This window comes from Rhinatrema bivittatum, chromosome 4, assembly GCF_901001135.1.
Source record: "Rhinatrema bivittatum chromosome 4, aRhiBiv1.1, whole genome shotgun sequence".
In the NCBI taxonomy this organism is placed as follows: domain Eukaryota; kingdom Metazoa; phylum Chordata; class Amphibia; order Gymnophiona; family Rhinatrematidae; genus Rhinatrema; species Rhinatrema bivittatum.
Window position 1 is genome coordinate 426,894,896 of NC_042618.1, and position 20,775 is coordinate 426,915,670.

Sequence of the window (20,775 nt, forward strand, 5' to 3'; positions counted from 1 at the left end):
ACTGCCGTGCCGGAAAGGGAAGCCTCTTCCTGCCAATCCTGAATCCAGCGAGTCAAGCCCTCTGCGCAAAACTGCTGCACATAGCCGCCCTGACTCCAGGGCCGAAACCTCGAAAATCTTCTTTAGTTGCAGCTCCAGTTTACGATCCTGCAAGTCCTTCAACGCAGTGCCCCCGTAACAGGAATGATGGTCCCTTTAGTGACCACCAAGACCGCGGCATTCACCTTGGGAATCCAGAGGAGATCCAAGGCGTCCTCCGGAAGCGAGTACAATTTGTCCATAGCTCGTCCCATCTTCAAGCCAAGATCTGGACTGTCCCACTCCTTAAACAAGAGATCCGTTACTGACATATGAAAAGGAAAGGATCGAGCCGAACCCGGAGGCCCACCATGACCAGATCCATAGCCCCAAATCTGGAATCCTCAGGCAGGACTTCAATAGCAGCAAGCTCCTCCAAAATGACCGGTATCAGAGGACCCAGCTCATCCCTCCAGAACAGCCGCACCACCTTTGGATCATCGCCCTCCACTGCTGGGACACCACCCGTTTTGGCTGGCTGCGGGTTCTGATCCGGATCTTCATCCTGCCCCTCCCCCGGGGCCGACGAAGGCGAATGATCCTCATCCGACGTGTCCGTTTGCGAAGACTCCGCCGGCAAGGACTGAGACTGGAGAGGGCGCTTCGCCTTGGGATCATCACTGCCCCCTGACCTGGAGCATTTTTGCGAAGTGGATCCTCTCCCCGCTTCCGTGGATGCAGTGGACGTCCAGGGCAATTTGGAGCGAGATCTCTTATCCGTCCTGCGTGCCCGAAAGAACTTGTGCAGCATCCTGACAAATTCGGAGAACAAAGAAGAAGACCCATCTGAATCATGTTCCCGCTCCTCCTCAGAGAAATCATCCCAGGCATCCGGAACTGCGCCCCCTCCAGGGGCAGCCGGCCTCGGGGAAAGCGGTGGAGGAGATGACCCCTCTCCCAACACCTCCAGGGCTGCTCTCTCTGATCCCTCATAGTTTTTAATAAAGCCTCCGATCCTGCACTAAGGAGAAAGGGATCAGAGTCCTGCCACCTCCGATCGGGCCTCCCAGGCTCCCGACGCGGCCTGGCCATGTCTTTATCAGCCTTGTTCTGATTCCCCTGCGATGGACCTTCTCCGCCTGACAAACAGGCTGTGCAGACCCCAGCATGGGAAATCCACGCTTGCGCACTGCCACAGGCAGAGCAGGCCGCACCACAAGGCATATCCCCGTCCTCTATTTTGGCTCTCCCCAAAAAAAGAACTGTGATAACTGGACAGATTTCCCGGTCAAAAAACGGGCCGGGAAAGCAGCGAAAATTGACGAAAATGCGGCGAAAACGGAGCGGACGTTCGGCCGGAGAGCCCCCAAACAAACACCAAAAACACAATTTTATTTTTTTTTTTAACCTGGCTGAAGACAGGCTGGCTGAGGGTGAGTGAGCCGGGACCCCTGGTATCACCCCTCGCCGCAGCAGTTTCAGGGTTCCCAACCCTCTGCTCTCCAGCCTCGAATACCAGGGGGGAAGGTCCCACCAGGACCTGCCAACCCCCTGGGAGGCTACTCACAACTGTCTGTTTACTATTCTAACAAATCTTTTTTTTTTTTTTTAATTTAAAGGGACCCTTCAACTAAACTTCCCTTGTAAAATCAAGCGCTAAGAAACTAAAGTCAGACCAAATCCAACCCTAAATTCAGCACCTCTATCAGACACTAGGTTTTGCATCTCTGCCATCTGCTGGAGACAGAAAAATACTGACAGATACTAGATGGCACCTCAGGGGTATAGGACAGAGTCCGCGAAGTCTTTTTCTGTCTCCATCTGCTGGAGGGGAGGCAAAACCCAGCTGTCCTGGACTGATCCGGGTACATACAGGGAACAGACCTCAGCTTTGCTTGACTACGCTATTGACTATCACCGTGATAAGACCTCAGCCTTGCTTGCCACTGCCTCTGGATCGCCCCAGCCCTGACTCAAGCCTATCATTGGACGCCTCTTCTGCCTACTCCCTGGACGTGGATTCATCAGGCTTCGGCCTACCTTTGCTCGAGTGCCCTCTGTCTGCCTTTGTTCCATTAGCACCCGTTTCCAGGACATTATCCAGTCCAGAATAGGACTGCACCATCTCTCGCCTGCTGTCTCTGGGCTGAACCAACTTCTCCTGCACTATATACAGAGGCCCACCTAAGTCCTGCTGGTCCCGGCACCCAAAGGCTCAACCCGCGGTGAACGAGGGCTGGTATAGGTTAAGCTCCAGCGGCCTCTGCCTATCAGCCCACTCCACCTGCCGATGGTGGGGCCCCGTAGGTCCTTACCTATGGGTTGCGTCAACCCCTCCTCGGCCCAGCAGGTCCACCTCCGACGCAACATTCCCACCCTCTGAGTAAAAATATGCATATTATTGCAAACACATATACTTTCAATCACATACTATGGAGATGTTCCTAAGACTGCTATTAGGTGGAGGGACAGCAGGGTGCATAGTTTTGCATTTTCAAAACTACACGTATTGTTTTGGTCAGAAAATGTATCCACAGAAAAAAGCAGGTGCAAATCTCTGTGGGTATTTTTCCTGTGGCAATATTCAAAGCAAAACGGAACAGGTCTGTTGCGGTCCTGGCCACGAGCACCGCGGCCAGGCCCTTACCTCTTGATTCCCTGATCCAATTCCTGACGTCAGACGCCACAGCCTTGATAAGCCAGCCGCGGCCATCCAACCTTTGCCTTGCAACGGGTTAGCATTCTGGTTTCTTGTTGCGTTGCGCCCCAGAGTGACCTGCTTGGCTACGTCGCTCCGTTCCTGCTACAGTACCTGCTTGGTTCCTGCCTGCCTGTTACAGTACCTGCTTGGTTCCTGCCTGCTTTCTACAGTACCTGCTTGGTTCCTGCCCGCCTGCTACAGTTCCTGCCTGGTTCCAGTATCCGAGTCCTGCTACAGTTCCTGCCTGGTTCCAGTACCCGAGCCTGCTACAGTTCCTCCTGGTTCCAGTACCTGAGTCTTGCTACAGTTCCTGCCTGGTTCCAGAACCCGTACCCAGTTACAGTGTCACTGCTGTCCTAGTCTGGTTCCAGTTACCTGTCCTGATCCACAACCCGCCTAAGTCCCAGCGGCCGGGCCCCTACAGGCTCCTCCCGGGGGGGCTTCGGCTTCCAAGGGTGAAGCCACCTAAGTCCCAGCGGTTGGGCTCCTATGGGCTCCTCCCGGGGGAGCACCAGCTTCCAGGGTGAAGAGCATCTACGTCCCGCCTGAACATCTGCCTCCCGGCCCTCTGTTCATCAGAGACATTGTCCAGCTTTTCCTAGTCTCCAGCAGGTTGGCCCAAGGGTCCACTAAACTGAGACTCCCACAACAATGTCAATTATTTTTGCAAACCCTGTGGGTAAAAATTACCTGCGGTAATTGCAACAATGTGGCAGTTTAACTATTACCCTTACTGGGTATGTTTAATACCCTATGATAAAGAGAGAACACTAAGAGTGGAATAAGAGTGAGCTGGAATTAAAGGCAAGTCTTTCCTGAAATCCACTGCTTGTCCTTATTCAAGAAATGTGCCCTACTCTTCAGCAGATAAGCGTGTAATTTTTTATTGTCTATATTAGCGGTACTAAAAGGTGCCAGCACATTGCCTTGGTTCTGGCATTTGGAAAGGAACATACCGACATCGCTGGAGGAGCAGGATGCCAGCAGCTGGTGAGTCATAGGGTTGTATGCAACACACTGTATTGAATCATTATGTCTGGAAAAGAAAAAAGTCTTTTCATCACAAGGCACTAAAATACAAAATAATTCTATGTTTTCAGATGCAGAGAAGGAGAAAAAGAGGTATGGAAAGAAAATGGGATAGTCACATACGTGTACTTCAGAATGCCTTCTAGCTTGGAAGTCCAAATGATGACACTTTTGTCTGCCGATCCAGATGCAAAACGTTTGCCTGTGAATTTATCATGGGAAAGAAATATATTTTTAGTTAACACTGTGTACTGTTGCTGAAGCATTGACTCTTTGTTATTTCTTCCTTTATTGTTTTTTGTTTTATTGTGTGCTGTTCACCATCATTAAAAAGTGCAATAAAATAATGTAATTAAGAAATGTTCCATTGTTCCTATATTAGAATAATAAATATCATTAATAATACATTCGCTCTTTTTAGGCAATTTTCAAACTCCCCACACATGTGCAAAGTCCGCGAGGACTTTTTATCTGTTCACTTTGCACCAATTTTCAAAGTGAAACCTTTGCCTTTGAAAACAGCCTAAGAAAAACTACTTGCACAACTTTGCAAGCCTCTATCCAACCCCACCTCAGGAAATACTGCTCTTTTAGTGAGGGTAAAACCACATGTGTAGTGCCACTATGTACTTAATTTTACTCACACATAGGGTGGGCAATTTTCAAAGACCCCCATTTCCAAAGGTAAATGGCCATTTCCCTGCAGAAACGAAAATTGCCTTCCCTAAGATAAACTGATTATTTGAATACACAGAGGGATACCGGAAGGAAAACCTGTGTGACAAGGTGGATGATTGTGTCAGCGTTAGCTCAGAGAATAAATACCAGGTATCATGTTTGCTGAGCATTTTGATTTTGTACCCTGAGCAGCAGCATTTGAGAAACAGAAAGGAAAACTGAAGACATTTATTCCTCAATATAGAGGAAAAACAGATGCCATTGGACTGTTGAAAAGACGTATTTGTTCTGCTGTCAGATTTATAAAACAAATAGTTTTCAATCCAAAAAAGACCAACATATTCATAACTTAATTTAAAACAGGCTGATCATACTGGGCCCAGGTTAATATTCTACTAATGTCTGTGCTCTAATATAGAACTTTTCACTGATGGGCTTTACAGTTTTAATTCCTACCCTTTGATTTCACTTGAAAGACCGAATTTCCCCAGACATCTGGGACAGAACTATCAGAGAGCAAAGCTCCCTTCTAGGACACAGGGGAAGGTATTCACCCTGCCCATGGTTCTTGCAAGCTTTTACTGCAGGTCTGCAAGCTGACTTCCAAAGAGGAACTCCCCGTGGTCTAGCAGGGGAGTGCGGGTACTGAGGCCTTAACCCAGTCCACTTTTAACATGAGGTAAATTTCAAACCATCTGTACCTGAGTAAAAACTTCTGACTAGTTCCCCCCAATATGCAATAAAACCACAATGAAAGATGACAAAAAGAATCTCAGAGTTGTGTTAACAACAGGAACAACATTATAAGTGCTACCGAATAAAAAAAAGAAAAACATACTTTTTGATGGAATAAAGCAAACATGTTATTTACCATCCTTAGCATAAGCCACACAATATACTGTGTCCTTGTGTCCCTTCAGTGGCTGAATTAAGGTTCCATCTGATGTGTCATAAACCTGAAAAGGAGAGGTGTGACTATTTGTTAGCATTACTGTGCCAACATTAAAAGTAGAAATCTAGAATAAAACCCCAAAAAGCGCAATTTAGAATGCCAGGTCAGAAATCATGCCTTTGACTAGATAGAGCAGCATGCACTGATTGATTCAAAATGATTATAGTATCATACCAAATAATGTCTTTTAGCCATCACAGCCAATAGTTGAAACTCCTAAAAACAAATTTAAAATCATTGGGGCCAATATTCAGCCACTATCTAGATGCACAAGGTAGCTGGATAAAATTAGCGGCATGGCTGATAAGTTTGTCCAGCTGACTTTAGGACAGCTGAATAGCTGTCCGAGATTTATCCAGTTAACTAAGCTGGATAACGCTGAATATCGCTATTTATCTAGCTATGGGCCTTATTTCCTAAGCATTTTTCCCATAGACAAAGAATAGGAGAAAAACCCTTAGTAAATCAGGCCCTATGTAGGAGGGACAAATGGTACTGCACTGCAATGCCCCCATTCTGCCCCTCATTTAGCTGGCTAATGGGTAAATTTTCAAAACCCAGCGTGCACAAATACCAGGAGATACACGTGTGGCAGGGCCAAATGCATTTTCAAAACAGCCCAGCCATGCATCTATCTCCCAGTAGGTGTGGAAGTGCCAGGTTGTTGAAAAGGGGCAGGCCAGGGGCAGAGTGACGGGCCGGCCAGGACAGCATCATTTTGCGCGTCCCAGTGAAGCATGTGCTGGCAGCCAGCCAGTGCGTGCAACTTACTTCTGCTCAAAAGAGCAGGTAAGTTTTGAAACAAAAAAAATAGGGTAGGTAGGGTGGATTTAGTGGTCGGAGTGGAGAGGGGAAAAGGGAGGAAAGCGAGTTAGGGGGTAGGGAACTCGGTAAAGGCCGGATCACGTCGCCGCACGAAGTAAAAAAATTCCCCTCCTGCGTGCACAGGTATCAGATTTTATAATGTGCACGGCAATGCGCGCATGTTATAAAATCGGAGTGTCCATGTGCACGCGCCAGGAACTGTGCACACATGGACGCCTGTGCAGCCATTTAAAAATTTACCCCTAAGTGCCAGCCGTTGACCAAATCTGAATGTTCAAAGAGTCTGAATTTAACTGGCTAAATGGCACTGAATATCAGGCCCACAATTTTTAACTTGCCCTTAATTCATATGTACTGCCAGAGAATTTGAAATTTTCAGACTGTCCGCAGTGGAACAATGTCTATGTATATTTTTTACCTGTGGGCTTTGCACCAATTCTCAGAGCATAAGTACATATGTACCTTTGCTTTGAAAATTGCTGCAAGTATAAAGAACCCAAGTACATTCCCATCTACTCTTTATGTGGGACTTTTTTCATGAAAAATAATGCGCTGAATCCACCAATCTAAACACGTCCCCGGGAACACTTGCTCTGAATGCGGCTAAAGACATACACTACTGCATTGAGAGAGGCAACTTTCTGACAGCCACTTGGCTTGTGGAAATAGCTTTGAAAATTGCCCTCTCACTTAGTTATGTTGTAACAGCGTACATAAGAAAGTTGGCAAATACACCAGTTTTCAAAGCTGACTTACCTGCATAAGTCTGCTTTGAAAGTTATCCCTACAAATCTACCTGCACAAGTTACACTTGCTAAAACATCCACCAATTTTTCTGGGAAAATATCTGCAAGTACCTTTTAAAATCCAAAAGTATGAGCACTAGTCCAAACCCCTCAACTCCATGCCCAGGAACGCCTCCACTAAGTCTGGATAAACTTATGTGTGAATATGACATACATGCATAAGTTTGGGCAAGCAATTATACAAATGCTTATTTTCACAGGTAAAACAATGCTTTACCCATTGAAATGCTTTTGAAAATTATCCTCCCTATGCTAGCAAGTATGAAAAAATTGGTTCTTATCTGCTAATTTTCTTTCCTTGAGTCATCCCAGACCAGTTCAGATGGATGGTTTTTCTCCCCTACCAGCAGATGGAGACAGAGCATCAAAGCTTCACTGTACATAAGAACACTGTGCCACCTGCAGTCTCCCAGTAAACCTGTAACAAATGTGATGTAGCGCAGCCCGGCCGCAGGCAGAGCTGACAAGCTACCATAAGAGCAACAAGAATACCAGAGCCAGACAGGGGGTGCAGGGGAAGAGGAGAAGGACTACGAATCCCAGCTTCCCTGAAACTCCACCAGACAGGGGAGGAAAGCCTGAAGGCGAACAGGTGGCAGGCATAGAGGTTAATGAGGCAGACACCGATGAGTCCATGGAGGTGGAGGAAGAGGGCGTGCCCCCTTGGTGGAACTGGCCACAAAAACCCAGCTCTTCGGAGTCAGAGGAGGAAGAGATGGAGGTAGATTCAGGGGGAGAGGAGTCCTCCAGTTCGTATATGGATACCGAGTAAGCTGTGTGGGGTAAAGTATACTCCTTAGCCTAAAGGGGAAGGGAGGAGGGCTCTAAAGGGGCCTGTTGTGTTAGGTCTTGTAATAGCGCTGAGCATAAGAAGTAAAAGGTTACTCTGTAATAGCACTGCTTGTAAGAGAACCGGCGGGCTGGAGGGGGATGGGACAAGCCTCATGTAATGTTTCCAGGTGGTACGTTATAAACTGCTTTGAAGGAACTAGCGCTCTCTCTCTCTGTTGTCTTTGGGGATTGGGGGGTTGCTTACCCCCAACCCTGCTTGAAGGGAACTTAGGAGCCCAGCCAAACCAGGGCCAGCGGAGGCACGGACCCAGGGAGTTACGTGAGCCTGTCGAACTCCAGGGACCTTGGCCGCTGGTGGCGGCTCAGGACGGAAGACGGAAGGGCGGCGCCCGAGGCCTCACGGACGGTGAGCCATCACACAAAGCAAACATAAACTCCCCCTCCCTTTGAGCAAGGGAACTAAAAACAGTGGTGCAACTCCAAATTTAACTTGAAACCTCTTCACTAAATGGATCTATAAACACTAGAAAGAACTCAAGCAAGCACACACAGACACTATAGCTATACAGCAGTCCTCAGATTCAGAGAGCAGATTCTGGACTCGTCTGGGATGACTCAAGGAAAGAAAATTAGAAGGTAAGAAACAATTTTTCCTTTTTTATCGTCTCTCAGATCAGTCCATATGGATGGGATGTACCCGAGCCCCCTAAACTGGGTGGGACCCAGAAATCTGCTTGTACATTCTCCACCCTGGCGATGTGAAACACTGACACAGCTTTCAAATGTCATTCTGCCCACTGCAGCAACATTCCCGCTTCCAATAAAACTTCCAGGCACTTGGTTCCTACCTGTCTACTTATACATGCACCTGCTGTGGCATTGTCTAACAGCATGCTCACTGCATGATGCCTGATAAGTGGTTGAAAAAAAAAAAACTTGAAGGCTCTCCTGATTGCTCTTGTTTCTAGATGGTGATGGACCAGGATACTCCTGCCACTGTCCACTGACACTGCATCATCCACCCTTGGCAGACAGCATCCCAGCCACTCAGGCTGGCATTCGTGGTAACAGTGATCCAATCCGGAATTTCTAACTCCACTTCTTTGAACAAAGTGCCCTGTGAGAGTAACAATAAAGACTCAATCTGGCCTCTTCCCACAGTGGCAACCTGACCTCATGGCTCTGTAAATGAGGATTCCACCATGAGAGAAGAACCATCTGTAATGGCCTCATATAAGCCTCACCCAAGGACAAGGTCCAGCTTGGACACCATAGACCTGAGAACCTGAAGATAGTCCCAAGCCCTGGGTGATGTCAGTTGCAACAACCAGCAGACCTGTTCCTGAAGTATCATGCATCTTTCTGCTGTAAGAAACACCTTTCCTATAATCATCTTGAAACGAGAACCCAGATATTCCTGGCTCTGAGAAGGGGCCAACTTTGACCATCCAGACAAAACTCTGCAACAGAAGCACCACTCAGAGAACCAAGTGCCAACAATCCTCTTCCAAGCTTACCCAAATCAGCCAATCATCCAATATGGATGCACCAGAATTACATCTCTGAGCAGCGCCACCACCAAAACTACAATTACTTTGAAAAACAAGTAAGGAACTGTTTCCAGCCCAAAGGGGAGGTTCTGAAACTGGAAATGGCCCACTAACACTGCACACCTGAGAAATCTCTGATGGCCTCTCAGAATAGGAATGTTAGATAAGCCTCCAGTAAATCCAGGGATGCTGGAAACTCCCCTTTCCAGACCTCTGCAATTATAGACCAGATTGTTTCCATACGAAAATGAGATAGCCGCCAGGGTACATTCACCTTCTTTAAATCCAAAATGGACTGAAATGTGCCCTCCTTCTTTGGTACCACAAAATAGAATAACAGCTGAGATCTTTTTCCTCCTCGGCACTGGAACCACAATGGCCAACAGTAGGAGACGCTTTAAAATGGACCTGACCACTTCTCTTTTTAACCAGGAAGCATAAGTAGAGACCAGGAAGGCCTCCACTACTGGGCGAGCAAAATCTAAAGTGTAGCTGTCTCTTACATTTAAGAGGACCAAAGTTATCTTAGTCCAATCCTCGTAAAACAGGAACAAAAGACCTCCTATGTGAACCACTGAAGAGTAGACTAATTGATCCTCATTGAGAGTTTCTTAGGCCCTTCTGTATCAGAACCCATACCCTCTTTAAGAGTTTCTGTAGGCCCTGAGGACTGAGACTTCATGGGATACTGATGCTGCAATGAAGCACTCTTCCCCAGATTATAACATCTGGCTTCTCGAAACGTCATGCTGGCTAGAATGGTTTTACATGAACTCCTGGGCCTATCCTCCAGCTGGACTTTCCCAGGTCTTTCACCACCTTCTCCAGATCCTCCCCCAAAGAGTAACCTACTCCCTAAAGGGGAGTGTGGCACAAAGGCTTTCTCCTTTAAGCGCATTTATTAACAGTATCCAAACATCAGTATTTCACAATTAATCAAACAAAATAGGCAGCTATATTTCAAGGGGCTGTCTTATCCCCCTTACTCTCATAGTTAGCTTCACAATTTCCCAAACATAATCTCAAGCTAGCTATTATAAGGGACTGCCTATTCCCTCTGTACTCACATAGTTTAAACTTCACCAATAATCAGGTCACCAATTTTACAGCAGCTGCCTTCTCCAGGAGGCCCCAGGGCCTGTTTAAGCCTTCTAGGACCTGATTATTATCTTCAGATGTGGAAACCTCTGTGACCATAATCTCTTGCTACACTCAGCTTTAAGGTGGACTGGGCTAGATACCTGGAACAGGACCTTAAGGTGTTCGTGGACTCTTGGGCACATACTCTGTCAGATATGCTCTCCCACAGTTCAGTCTGTTAGGTTGAGCATCTGCCTGTGCCAGGGCGACCTCCTTGGCCCAGTAACCCTATTTGCCCTTGTCCCCTCCCACTGGGGCTCTACCCAACACAGTTTCTAGTACTTGACTTGCTTGGGTTTCTTTCACCATCACTTTTTCCATGGCTTAGTCAGCTTGGGTTGTCTGAAATACAGTTTCTTGTATTTGTTCTCATACTTGCTTGACTTGACTACTCCAGACCAGAGCCCTTAGATCACCTGAATCCAATTAGAGCTTATGTGGGGGACTCCCTCATTTCACCCAGGCCTACAAAATTATTCAGTCTAGGCTAGGTTACCCTCCACCATATTTCCACTGCGAATTTCTGTTAGTTTGCACTTGTTCTTATCTTTTCACCTTGGGCAGTTCTAGACAGGGTCTGCTTTCTCCCCCCACTAGGAGCCTGTCAGAGTGAGCCATCTCATTAGACTCCATCCTATCACTGTTAACTCCCTGTGGCAGTGCCAGTCCTGTCCCTTGACCATCATCCATCAACTCACTCTCATTGTACAGACAGTCTTTATCAATGTGATCTTGTTGTCCATCTTGGAGCCTGACCTGGGGTACTTTACAAGCCTATCAGAAGTTCTGAGTTCCAATCCTCCTCCTCAAGCACACCCTTTCTGGAACTCCTTCTGCAAGAACTCTCTTATACCCTTTTGAGTGCTGCTGCTTCCTTTGGAAAACTCTCTGTTCTCCCACAAGGTTTCCTGAGCCTTCTTATTCTATCCCTTCTTTATTCTCCTCCGTCTTTACCACATGCTCTTCAGGCCTCTCCGCCGCCTGCTGGATATCTGAGTTCAAGGAGGCTATTTTCTCCTCAGCGTTTTCCTTGCCTTCTTGCTCTGGCTTCAGCTCCCCAGCTTCCTGTGCTGCATAGAACTTGGGGAGGGGGTTAGCCATGCTAAGCTCCATTGTGAGTTCCCCTGATTAATGTGAATTCATTCACCGGACTTCTATACTCTTCTCATGCCCTCCATTGGGCCTGTTCTTGCATTTTTGGATGCACTTTCATTGTCTGCTCCACTGGTGCAGTCACTGCCATCACTAGTGCTCAACAGGCCTCCCAGTAGCACCATTCTCAGGTATTTCTCTGGGCCAATCAGTCATACTTCCCTTTTCTTCCTCTTGTACCTCTGGGTTTTCATACTCCTGGACAATATATCCCCAGTCAGGTGACTCACAGGGTTGCTGAGGTTGCTCTGCTTCCAGGGGTTCCAAGTCCTCCTATGGTTTTACCTCTGGTCGTTTGGAACTTGGAAGAACAAATCCTGCTTCAATCTTTTTTAATGTGATGTCTCTCTGATGACCTGCATCATCTCACTCACTTGGGCCAACCCTGTTACCACCCGCTGCAATTATTCATTTCTTCGCTTAGTCTTCATTTTAGACTTTGATGTAGCCCGGCTAGCTTTTGTTTTCAGAGGGCCTTGCCCAGATCAAACACAACCAACTTTCCTCTCCTTTTTTTCCTTCTCAAAAAAAAAGCAAAAAATACTCCTGCTTGTCCCAGCTCTAACTCACTCACTGTTTACCTGACTATCCTGGGTAGGGCTACTCTCTTTAGCCTGTTGTAAATTTAAACCTTACAAATTACTACTGCAACCCAGGCTTCTGGGAAATTATTTTTTTTGTGTATGTATATATTTTTTCTCACTGCTGTCTGGCCTGCACCTTGCATAGGAACAGACTCTCTTGCGCACACACAAAAAATTTCCTCTCTCTTTTTTTTTTCCTCTGGAGTGAGCACTGCTCTGTGCAACTATATCTTTTAGCATTTTCAGTAACACAAGCTTTAACATGGTTACAAACACTTCTTTTCTTCTTGAGGCGTGGATTTCTGACTGTGTGCTGTTTAGCTCAGAAAAATCCCACTGTTAACACCATATGTCCCACAAACACAAATAGTCTAAACTTTCTCATTCAAGTGCTTTTACTTACAGTACCCAAAATCAGCATTTTACAATTAATCAAACAAAACAGGCTAGTTATAATTCAAAGGGCTGCCTTACTCTGCTTAATCATGTAGTTAGTTTCACAATTCCCCAAACACATTCTCAGACTAGCTATTATAAGAGGCTGTCCATTCCCTTTGTACTCACATAGTTTAAATTTTACCAACAATCAGGTCAGCAATTTTACAGGAGTTGTCTTCTCCTGGAGTCCTGGGGCCTGTCTAAGCCATCTAGGACCTGAATCTTACCCTCAAATGTGGAAACCTCTCTGGGACCAAAATTCTTTGCTACACCCAGCTTTAAGGTGGTCTAGCCAGATACCTGGATCCAGACTTTAAGGTGTTCTGAGGCTCCAGGGTACATACTCTGTCACAGAGAAGTTACCATTTGGGAGTTAGATCACACATCCGCTGCCCAATTGCATAACTAACCAAAGGAGATGCCTAGCCAACACTGTGGATATCAATTTCCTAGCTGCAGTAAGCAGCAAATCATACAAGGCATCCGCAATAAAGACCAACAGGACTCCAGATGCTCCGCTCCTTCTCCAATAGCACCACTTCAGAGTCTGCTATCAGGATCTGCTACACCCAATGCAGACACCCATGAGCCATAAAACTGCTAAACACCACAGCCCGCATACCTGGTGCAGAAACCTTAAAAACATGTTTGAGATGAATCTCCATCTTCCTATCCTAAAAGTTCTTATAAGCCGCAAAGCCTTCCACCAGAATAATAGTCTTTTTTCAGAACTGCTGAGACCAAGGCATCTACTCTGGTCACCTTCAACAACTCCAAGGCTTCTTCTGAAAGAGGATACAACTTAGACCTAGCTCTGCCCACCTTAACGCCAGCTTCCAGAGTATTTCATTCCTTATAAACAAAAGCTTTGATAGTGCAATGGAATGGAAATGTCTTAATGGGACCTCTAAGTCCCACTCTCACCCTTCTCCTCCAGCTAGACTATTTCTTTAATATCTAGCACTGCAAGGGCCTGGGTTAACATGGAGGGCAATTCATCCTGCTTAAACAAACATACAACGTTTGGATCATTTTCATCTGAAATAAAGATCTCCCCTTCCTCCAGAGGCTTTCTATCCTCCTCACTTTCCTTGGGGAAATCTGTAGGGAGTCTGTCCTGAAAATCTCCCTCCAAAAAACCTCTGACCCCCATGTCAATATTTTTTTTAAAGATTTTTTACACCACCTAGTGAGAAAGTCAAGGCAGTTTATAATAAAATCATACATAAGATAAAAACAAGTCATAAAAACATACAATATAATAACTTAACTAAACAATAAACTGCTTATACTGTATATAGAGCATGAGATCGAAACAGTGTAACAAAGCAGGAACTAAAAATAGCTAGATTTTGAGATCAAATGTGAGTCTCCTCTTTTTTTGGACGGAAGAGATACACAGGATGTGCTGAAGACGTCTCCCTGTTTCTAGGCCCTTTAGAAGCAGACCCTTTCCTAATCAGGTATCCCTTAATACAAATTGAAGGGGAAAGGATCAGCCACATCCTCCTCCTCAAAAACCTGCAAGGCAGAGGTCCTTTCTGCATCAGCCCGCTGACTCCATACTCCCCAATTCACTGGGGTCAAAAACAGAGGAGCAGCACAGCCTCCCTCGAATTCCCCTGTATTGTGGGCAAGAGGTAAAAATGGCCACTGTTCCCACCCTACTGTACTCTCCAGCAGAGCCAGCTTCAGCATCTGACCACTGCTGTTTTCTTGCAGTCAACCTCAGAGCCTATCTGGCATTTGAAGAAGCCAAAGAACAGCACTCCCCATCGCCTACACACAATTTGCAGAAGCCAGAGAGGAGAATCTTTGCCTGATAGTCCCCCCCACGTAAGACATCGCTTCCCACGCTCAGCAGGAGCAGCTATAGCACCAGCACTTTGCAGCCAATAGGATCTACTTCCCTTGCCAAACTGCTTATCCTTCTCCACAGCCAGAAAACAAGGACCAAAACGTTTGTACCACAAGCTAGACTGCCATAGAAAGAATCCCTCCTGCAAACCTCTGCTAGCCCGATGCTTTTCTTTTTTAAAGGACACAAGCGCCTAGAAAAGCCAAAAAAATGCCCGAAAATAGGAAAGAAATACTTTCCTTATGACATCTTCTGCCAACGAGGATCAAGGAGAGAGAGGGTTGAAGGGAGACCTAGGGAAGAGGAAGGAAGCCAGCTCCATGGCTATCAAACCCCCTCAGCCCACGGGTAACAAGACAAAAAAGGACCACTGACCTCCTGCTCGACCCTTGCTCCACCAGGAGGATAGCTCGTAAAGATGATCTAGCACCCCAGGAGCAATTTTCCTTACAAACAGTGTCCAACGACAGGATGGACCACCCCTACCATCTGCTGGGAGATAGGGAAGATAAAAGGCACAGTGTCTTACATTCCAGAGTACAGTGAAGCTTTGATTCTCTGTCTCCATCTGGTGGTAGGGGAGAAAAAACATCCATCTGGACTGTCTGGGAGACAAGGAATGATTGGTTAGTGGAAAGCTGGAATGCAGTTCCTATATTCATTAGGGTTAGTCTTAGTACATTGATTCAATTATTGACTTTGCACTGGAGTAAATAACAAATTCAGCTCATTAGGCTGAACATTGCATATGAAAGAGAAATCAATTGGTAAAAAATGATATATAAAATAGAAGTCCAAAGGAATTCCTACCAGCACTCTGTTCCCTGCAGCTACAATCAGTTGAGTTCCATCTGGCTTAAAAGCAAGATCATATATACTGAAAGAAGAAGAAACAGGAATCAAATGATAACTTTTTAAAACATATTTGCCTGTCTATAGAAGATGAGTGAAATGTCCTGAAACAAAAAGAATTAGTAACTCAGAGTCACTGAGTGCCTATATGCAATAAGTTAGTGGTTTTAGTCTTGTCCTTAGTGCACAGATCCCTAAAACCACCACCATAACTGAAATTATTTGACACTTTGGCTCTTCTATTTCCTTTTCCAGTATATGCCAATGGTACTTACTAAATCAGTGTATATGTAAAAGAAACTCTCTCCTAAATCATACAATAAGAAGGGATGTTCATCTGACCAGAATGCCATAGGCGAACCTCTCAGGCAATCACGTGTCAATATTCATTGCCTTACAGTGCTTGCACAATCAACAGCAAATCTCTGACCCACTGGGCATAAAGGGGAGTTTTTGTTTCAGATTTACTTTTTTTTTTTTTTTTTTTTAAATATCAAGAGTACATACATAAAGAAACCAGAGAATCGGTCTCATTGAAAGAGTTTTTTTGTTTCCCCACAAATAAGTAAGGAAAGTCCTGGTACCAAACAGCAGGAACAGAGAAGAAAATGTACACATGCAAAACATCAGTATGTTCTCTCTCAACAGATGAAAAAACACATAGGCACAGATGATATAGACTATTTTAGTAGTTGAGGCACTGATGAAATTCATCCACAGGCTCTGCAATATTCATGCTGCTAATCATTTTTACTATGAAGATTTAGGCACTACGGATGCTCACAAAATCTGCAGGACTGACATTGAGACCTGCAGTTAATATGGAAATCTAGGCACAGATGACACTCAAAAATATGATGAGACCCAGCTTTGGGAGGGAGGATTTTGTCCAGTCCTGGGTGTTTGATACATATTCTTGAAGAATTTTTATACCTGCAGGGTTTGATCTCAAATGGCAAAAGGAAGACTATAAATACCAGAATGCAATGGGTTATAAATTCAAAACCAAGATTAGTCAAATTATAACTTCAAGCTTTAGCACATAGCTGCACTCATAGATCCAACACAGTTATACACAGTATTGTGCACGTTCTCCATTGATATCAGCTGAAAATACCAAGTCTTATCCGTGAGGAGAATTGCCAAGATGGCTGAATGGTGAGGATGCTGTTCTCTCTAAGCTCCCTGTTTTCTTAAATGTTTTCCATTTGATTCTTATTTTCTGGCTTATACAAGATGGAAAGGATTGGAAGGGAAAATTAGTTCTTACCTGCTAATTATCTTTCCTTTAGTCCTACCAGACCAGTCCAGATAGATGGGGGGTTTTTCTCCCCTACCAGCAGATGAAGACACAGAACAAAAGCTTTATTGTTCTGTTGGTACTTAACATACTGTGCCACCTGCACCTCTCAGTAAAAACTCTAACAAAGCTAAATCAACTCCCTCTAACAAGCAGGGGGAAAGAACCTAACATTGGTAAACCCTAAAATCAGGACTGAGACGCCTTCACTGAGGCATAACCATTCCCAGAAGTATATACAGGTAACTCTATGTCCAGGCAAGAGCAATCTTCAGATCCAAACTGGGTGGAATTCTAGATTGGTCTGGTAGGACTAAAGGAAAAAAGATTAGCAGGTAGGAACTAATTTTTCTTACCTTAGCATCCACTAAAACAGACCAGATGGATGGGATGTACCCAAGCCATCCTAGGTAGGAACCAGCATGACCTGCTTGGAAAATGCCCACTCCAAAAGCAGCCGCCTCCAGAGCACGAATGTCCAATTTGTAATGCTCGGAAAAAGTGTGTAGGAAAGACCAAGTTGTCACCCTACAAATGTCTTGCAGCAAGATCAACTGAGCTCTAGTGAAAAGAGCCCTAACACCGCGCTGGACCTGCAGTCCCTTTCACATGTACACTGACACAATCACCTCCTTAATCCATTTAGCAATAGAGACCTTAGATGCCTTCTCACCCTTGCTGCGATTGTTCAATAAAACAAAAAGAGATATCTCTGAAAACTATTCATAACTGTCAGATATCTCTGGAGAACCCCTACATATATCCATAACATGCAGCTCCTGAGACTGCGAAGTAGCATCCCATATCCAACCTTCTAAACTCTGACAGCTCCAAAAGAAAAGAAAGATACCACCTTGAGCCAAAAAGGATGACAGTGACCCATTAAAGATGCCATCTCTGACAACCGAAAGAAAGCATCTCCGTACAACAAAGCTGGAAGCTCAGAAATACATCTCGCTGAACAGATAAATACCAAAATCCCCATCTGCAACATAAAGTCTTTCAAAGATGCCTTCTTTATAGGGTCAAAGAAAGGATTGTGTGAGGCTTTCAGCACCAAATAAGATAACGCAGAGGAACCAGTCTTCATTTCGGTGGCCACAAATGCTTCACCGCCTTCAAAAAATCAGAGTACATCAGACTCTGATGCTACAAAACGCTCTGCACCTCACCTTAAGAGAATTCAGGACTAACTCCATCTGCAAACCCACTTGCGAAACAAAAAGACAAGATCAAAGGGATCGAAGCTCAAACAAGCCAACCCTGCCTCCTGACACCAGGTCTCAAAAAACTTCCAGACCCAAACATAGAACAGAGAGGTCAAAGGCTTCCCAGCCCGAAGCAAAGGGGAAATCACTTTCTCTGAACCGCCTCCACTCAAGAACCAAGCTGCAAGACAAAGGCAATCCATCTGATCCAAGAGAATTGGACTCTATTGTAAGAGACTGGGAACATAACCAACTGCAAGGGCCACTCTAACCTGAGCCATAACAAGTATGCAAATCATGGCCTTCTGGACCACTTTGGGACCCCAGAAATTACCAGACCTTGATGTCTCTTTATGCATCCTACAACCCGCCCTATCAAAGGTCAAGGAGGGAAAAACAAGCAAAACTCCTTTTAGCCACAGCTGAAACAGGACATTCATCCCCCTCAAACACCTCAGACCATGCGGAAAGGATAGAAGGTAAAGTTTATCTATTTGCGGATGATACTAAGATCTGCAACAGAGTGGACATGCCTGAAGGAGAAAATGAAAAGTGATTTAAGAAAGCTTGAAGACTGGTCAAGGATTTGGCAGCTGAGATTCAATGCCAAGAAGTACAGAGTCATGCATCTGGGGTGTGGCAATCCAAAAGAGATGTATGTGATGGGTGGTGAAGGGCTGTTGTGCACAGACTGGGAAATGGACCTTGGGGTGATACAGTCTGGTGATCTAAAGGTGGTGAAGCAATGTAACAAGGTGATAGCTAAAGCTAGAAGAATGCTGGGCTGCAAAGAGAGAGGAATAACCAATAAGAAAAAGGAGGTGGTGATGCCCTTGTACAGGTCCTTGGTGAGGCCTCATCATGAGTACTGCATTCAGTACTGGAGCCCGTATCTCAAAAAGGATAGAGACAGGATGGAGGCAGTCCAAAGAAGAGCGACCAAAATGGTGAGGGGTCAGCTTGAGAAGATTTATGAGGAAAGATTGAAGGATCTGAATATGTACACCCTGGAAGAGAGAAGGTGCAGGGAAGATATGATACAGACCTTCAGATATCTGAAAGGTTTTAATGATGCATTATCATTAAACCTTTTCCATTGGAAAGAAATCAGTAGAATTAGAAGTCACGAAATTAAACTACAGGGAGAACAACTGAAAACCAAAGTCAGGAAATATTCTTCATGGAAAGGGTGGTAGATGTTCTGTTTGCAATAACAGTCTCTTGAGAGTTAGCAATCTGTTGGTGTTTGAGGGTAGTTGTGGGTGGATCCTTGGGCTGGTGGCAGATGACATGCCCCGGGGAAGATCCCGAGAGGGACCACCGGTCAGGCTCAGAGTATGGAGACAGACACACACTAGTTCTTTTATTAATTTTAATATTTATTTATTTTAAATGTTAGCATTCTATGATTTAATTTTATATATGTATTGGTATTTTTATGACTGATTTTCCTGTTTTTAAGAAATGTATTGTATTTTATTTTCTTTTTATGTATTTTATATTATTTCTAATTTAAGAAACCTTGTTAACCAGTGTGAAGGTATGTACCAACACCGGTATAGAAAAACTAACTAACTAACTAAATAAAATAAATAAATTAGACAGTATACTGAACCACCAAAGGTGGCAGTAGTGAGCTGGAATGTCCGGCTGGGCTGTAGTCCCTCAGAAGCTGGAACAGCGATCCCTGGAGGCTGAGCTGTAGAGAAACTGAAATATAGTGAGTAGGCAGGGTAAGCAGAGTTCATGTACCAAATCAGATGGTAAGACTCACACAATATCTCATAGAAGCCCAGGAGCTGGAAAGTATAGGCCCTCGAGGAGCGAGTACCTGGTTCCAGGGAAAGCTCTGAGAGAGCGATGGTAACTCACAGATGAGGTGGGCAGTGTTGACTTCCAGGCAGAAGTGAATTCGAAGAAGTCCAGGAACAAGGGCCCTCGAGGAGCGAGTTCCGGTTCCAGTCTGCAATCTACAAAGTAAGAGAGAAAGCGAGGCCCCCGAGAAGCGGGTACCCCTGGTTAGTCCGAGGAGGCAGAGTAGCGTAGAAGGAACGAATCCTTATCCTTGCTAACTCGATCTGTTAGCAAATTCTAAGACCTTAAATATCCGTCACGGGTAACGTCATCTTCAGGGGACGCCCCTGAGGTTCACGCCATCGCCAGTACTTCAGTCGGGGCCGTGCGCGCGCCCCTAGGCCTCCAGGAAACATGGCGGTCAGCAGCGTGGAGCCGGTCCAGGGACGACGGAGGACCTCGGCAGAGAAACGCCGCAACAGCCAATCTTCCCACGGGCGAAGAGGGAGGCGCCAAAGAGGTGAGGAGGGCGGAGAGAGGGTGTCGGGAACCAACGGACACAACCGTAGATGCTTGGAATTCCCTTCCAGTGGATGTGGTGATGATGAAAATAGTGAAAGAATTCAAAGGGGCATGGGATAAACACTGTGGATCCCTAAAGGCTAAAGGATAGAAATGAAGAAAAGAGTGCATGGGAATAACTTACTGATGCCCTTAACCAATAAGCCTTGATACTGTTGATGCAACTTCAGCATTGCTCTCTGCTTCAATGGCAAAGGGAAAAGGGGAATTGGATTCACACAGCAACCAACGAGGCCCCAACCTTTACAATCTGGGAACAAATAAGTATGGGGGTAACTTGCTGATGTGGCTGTTACTACCCTTAACCAATAAGCCTAATACTTTTGATGCAACTCCAACATTGCTCTCTGCTTCAACAGCAAGGGGTAAAGGGGAATTAGATTCTGACAGCAACCAATGAAGGCCGTGACTTTTACAGTTAGTGAACCTGATAAGCATGGGGGTAACCTGCACAGCATGGCAGATACTATCATAAGCTTGGTGGACAGACTGGATGGACCATATGGTCCTTTTCTG

The 20,775-nt window shown here is 45.4% G+C and overlaps 1 protein-coding gene across 1 annotated transcript in view; it reads right to left on the bottom strand.

Annotated features, from left to right (window-relative positions):
- Window positions 1-340: 340 nt before the first annotated feature.
- LOC115089430 (protein transport protein sec13-like) overlaps window positions 341-20,775 on the bottom strand; it is a 42,715-nt gene continuing 22,280 nt past the window's right edge. The window contains exons 2-7 of the mRNA XM_029597523.1: window positions 15,334-15,400; window positions 5,298-5,382; window positions 3,872-3,950; window positions 3,676-3,755; window positions 2,334-2,397; window positions 341-830 (exon numbers count right to left, since the gene is read on the bottom strand). Coding sequence (XP_029453383.1) covers window positions 341-830; window positions 2,334-2,397; window positions 3,676-3,755; window positions 3,872-3,950; window positions 5,298-5,382; window positions 15,334-15,400 — 865 coding nt within the window. The remainder of the gene's footprint in view (window positions 831-2,333; window positions 2,398-3,675; window positions 3,756-3,871; window positions 3,951-5,297; window positions 5,383-15,333; window positions 15,401-20,775) is intronic.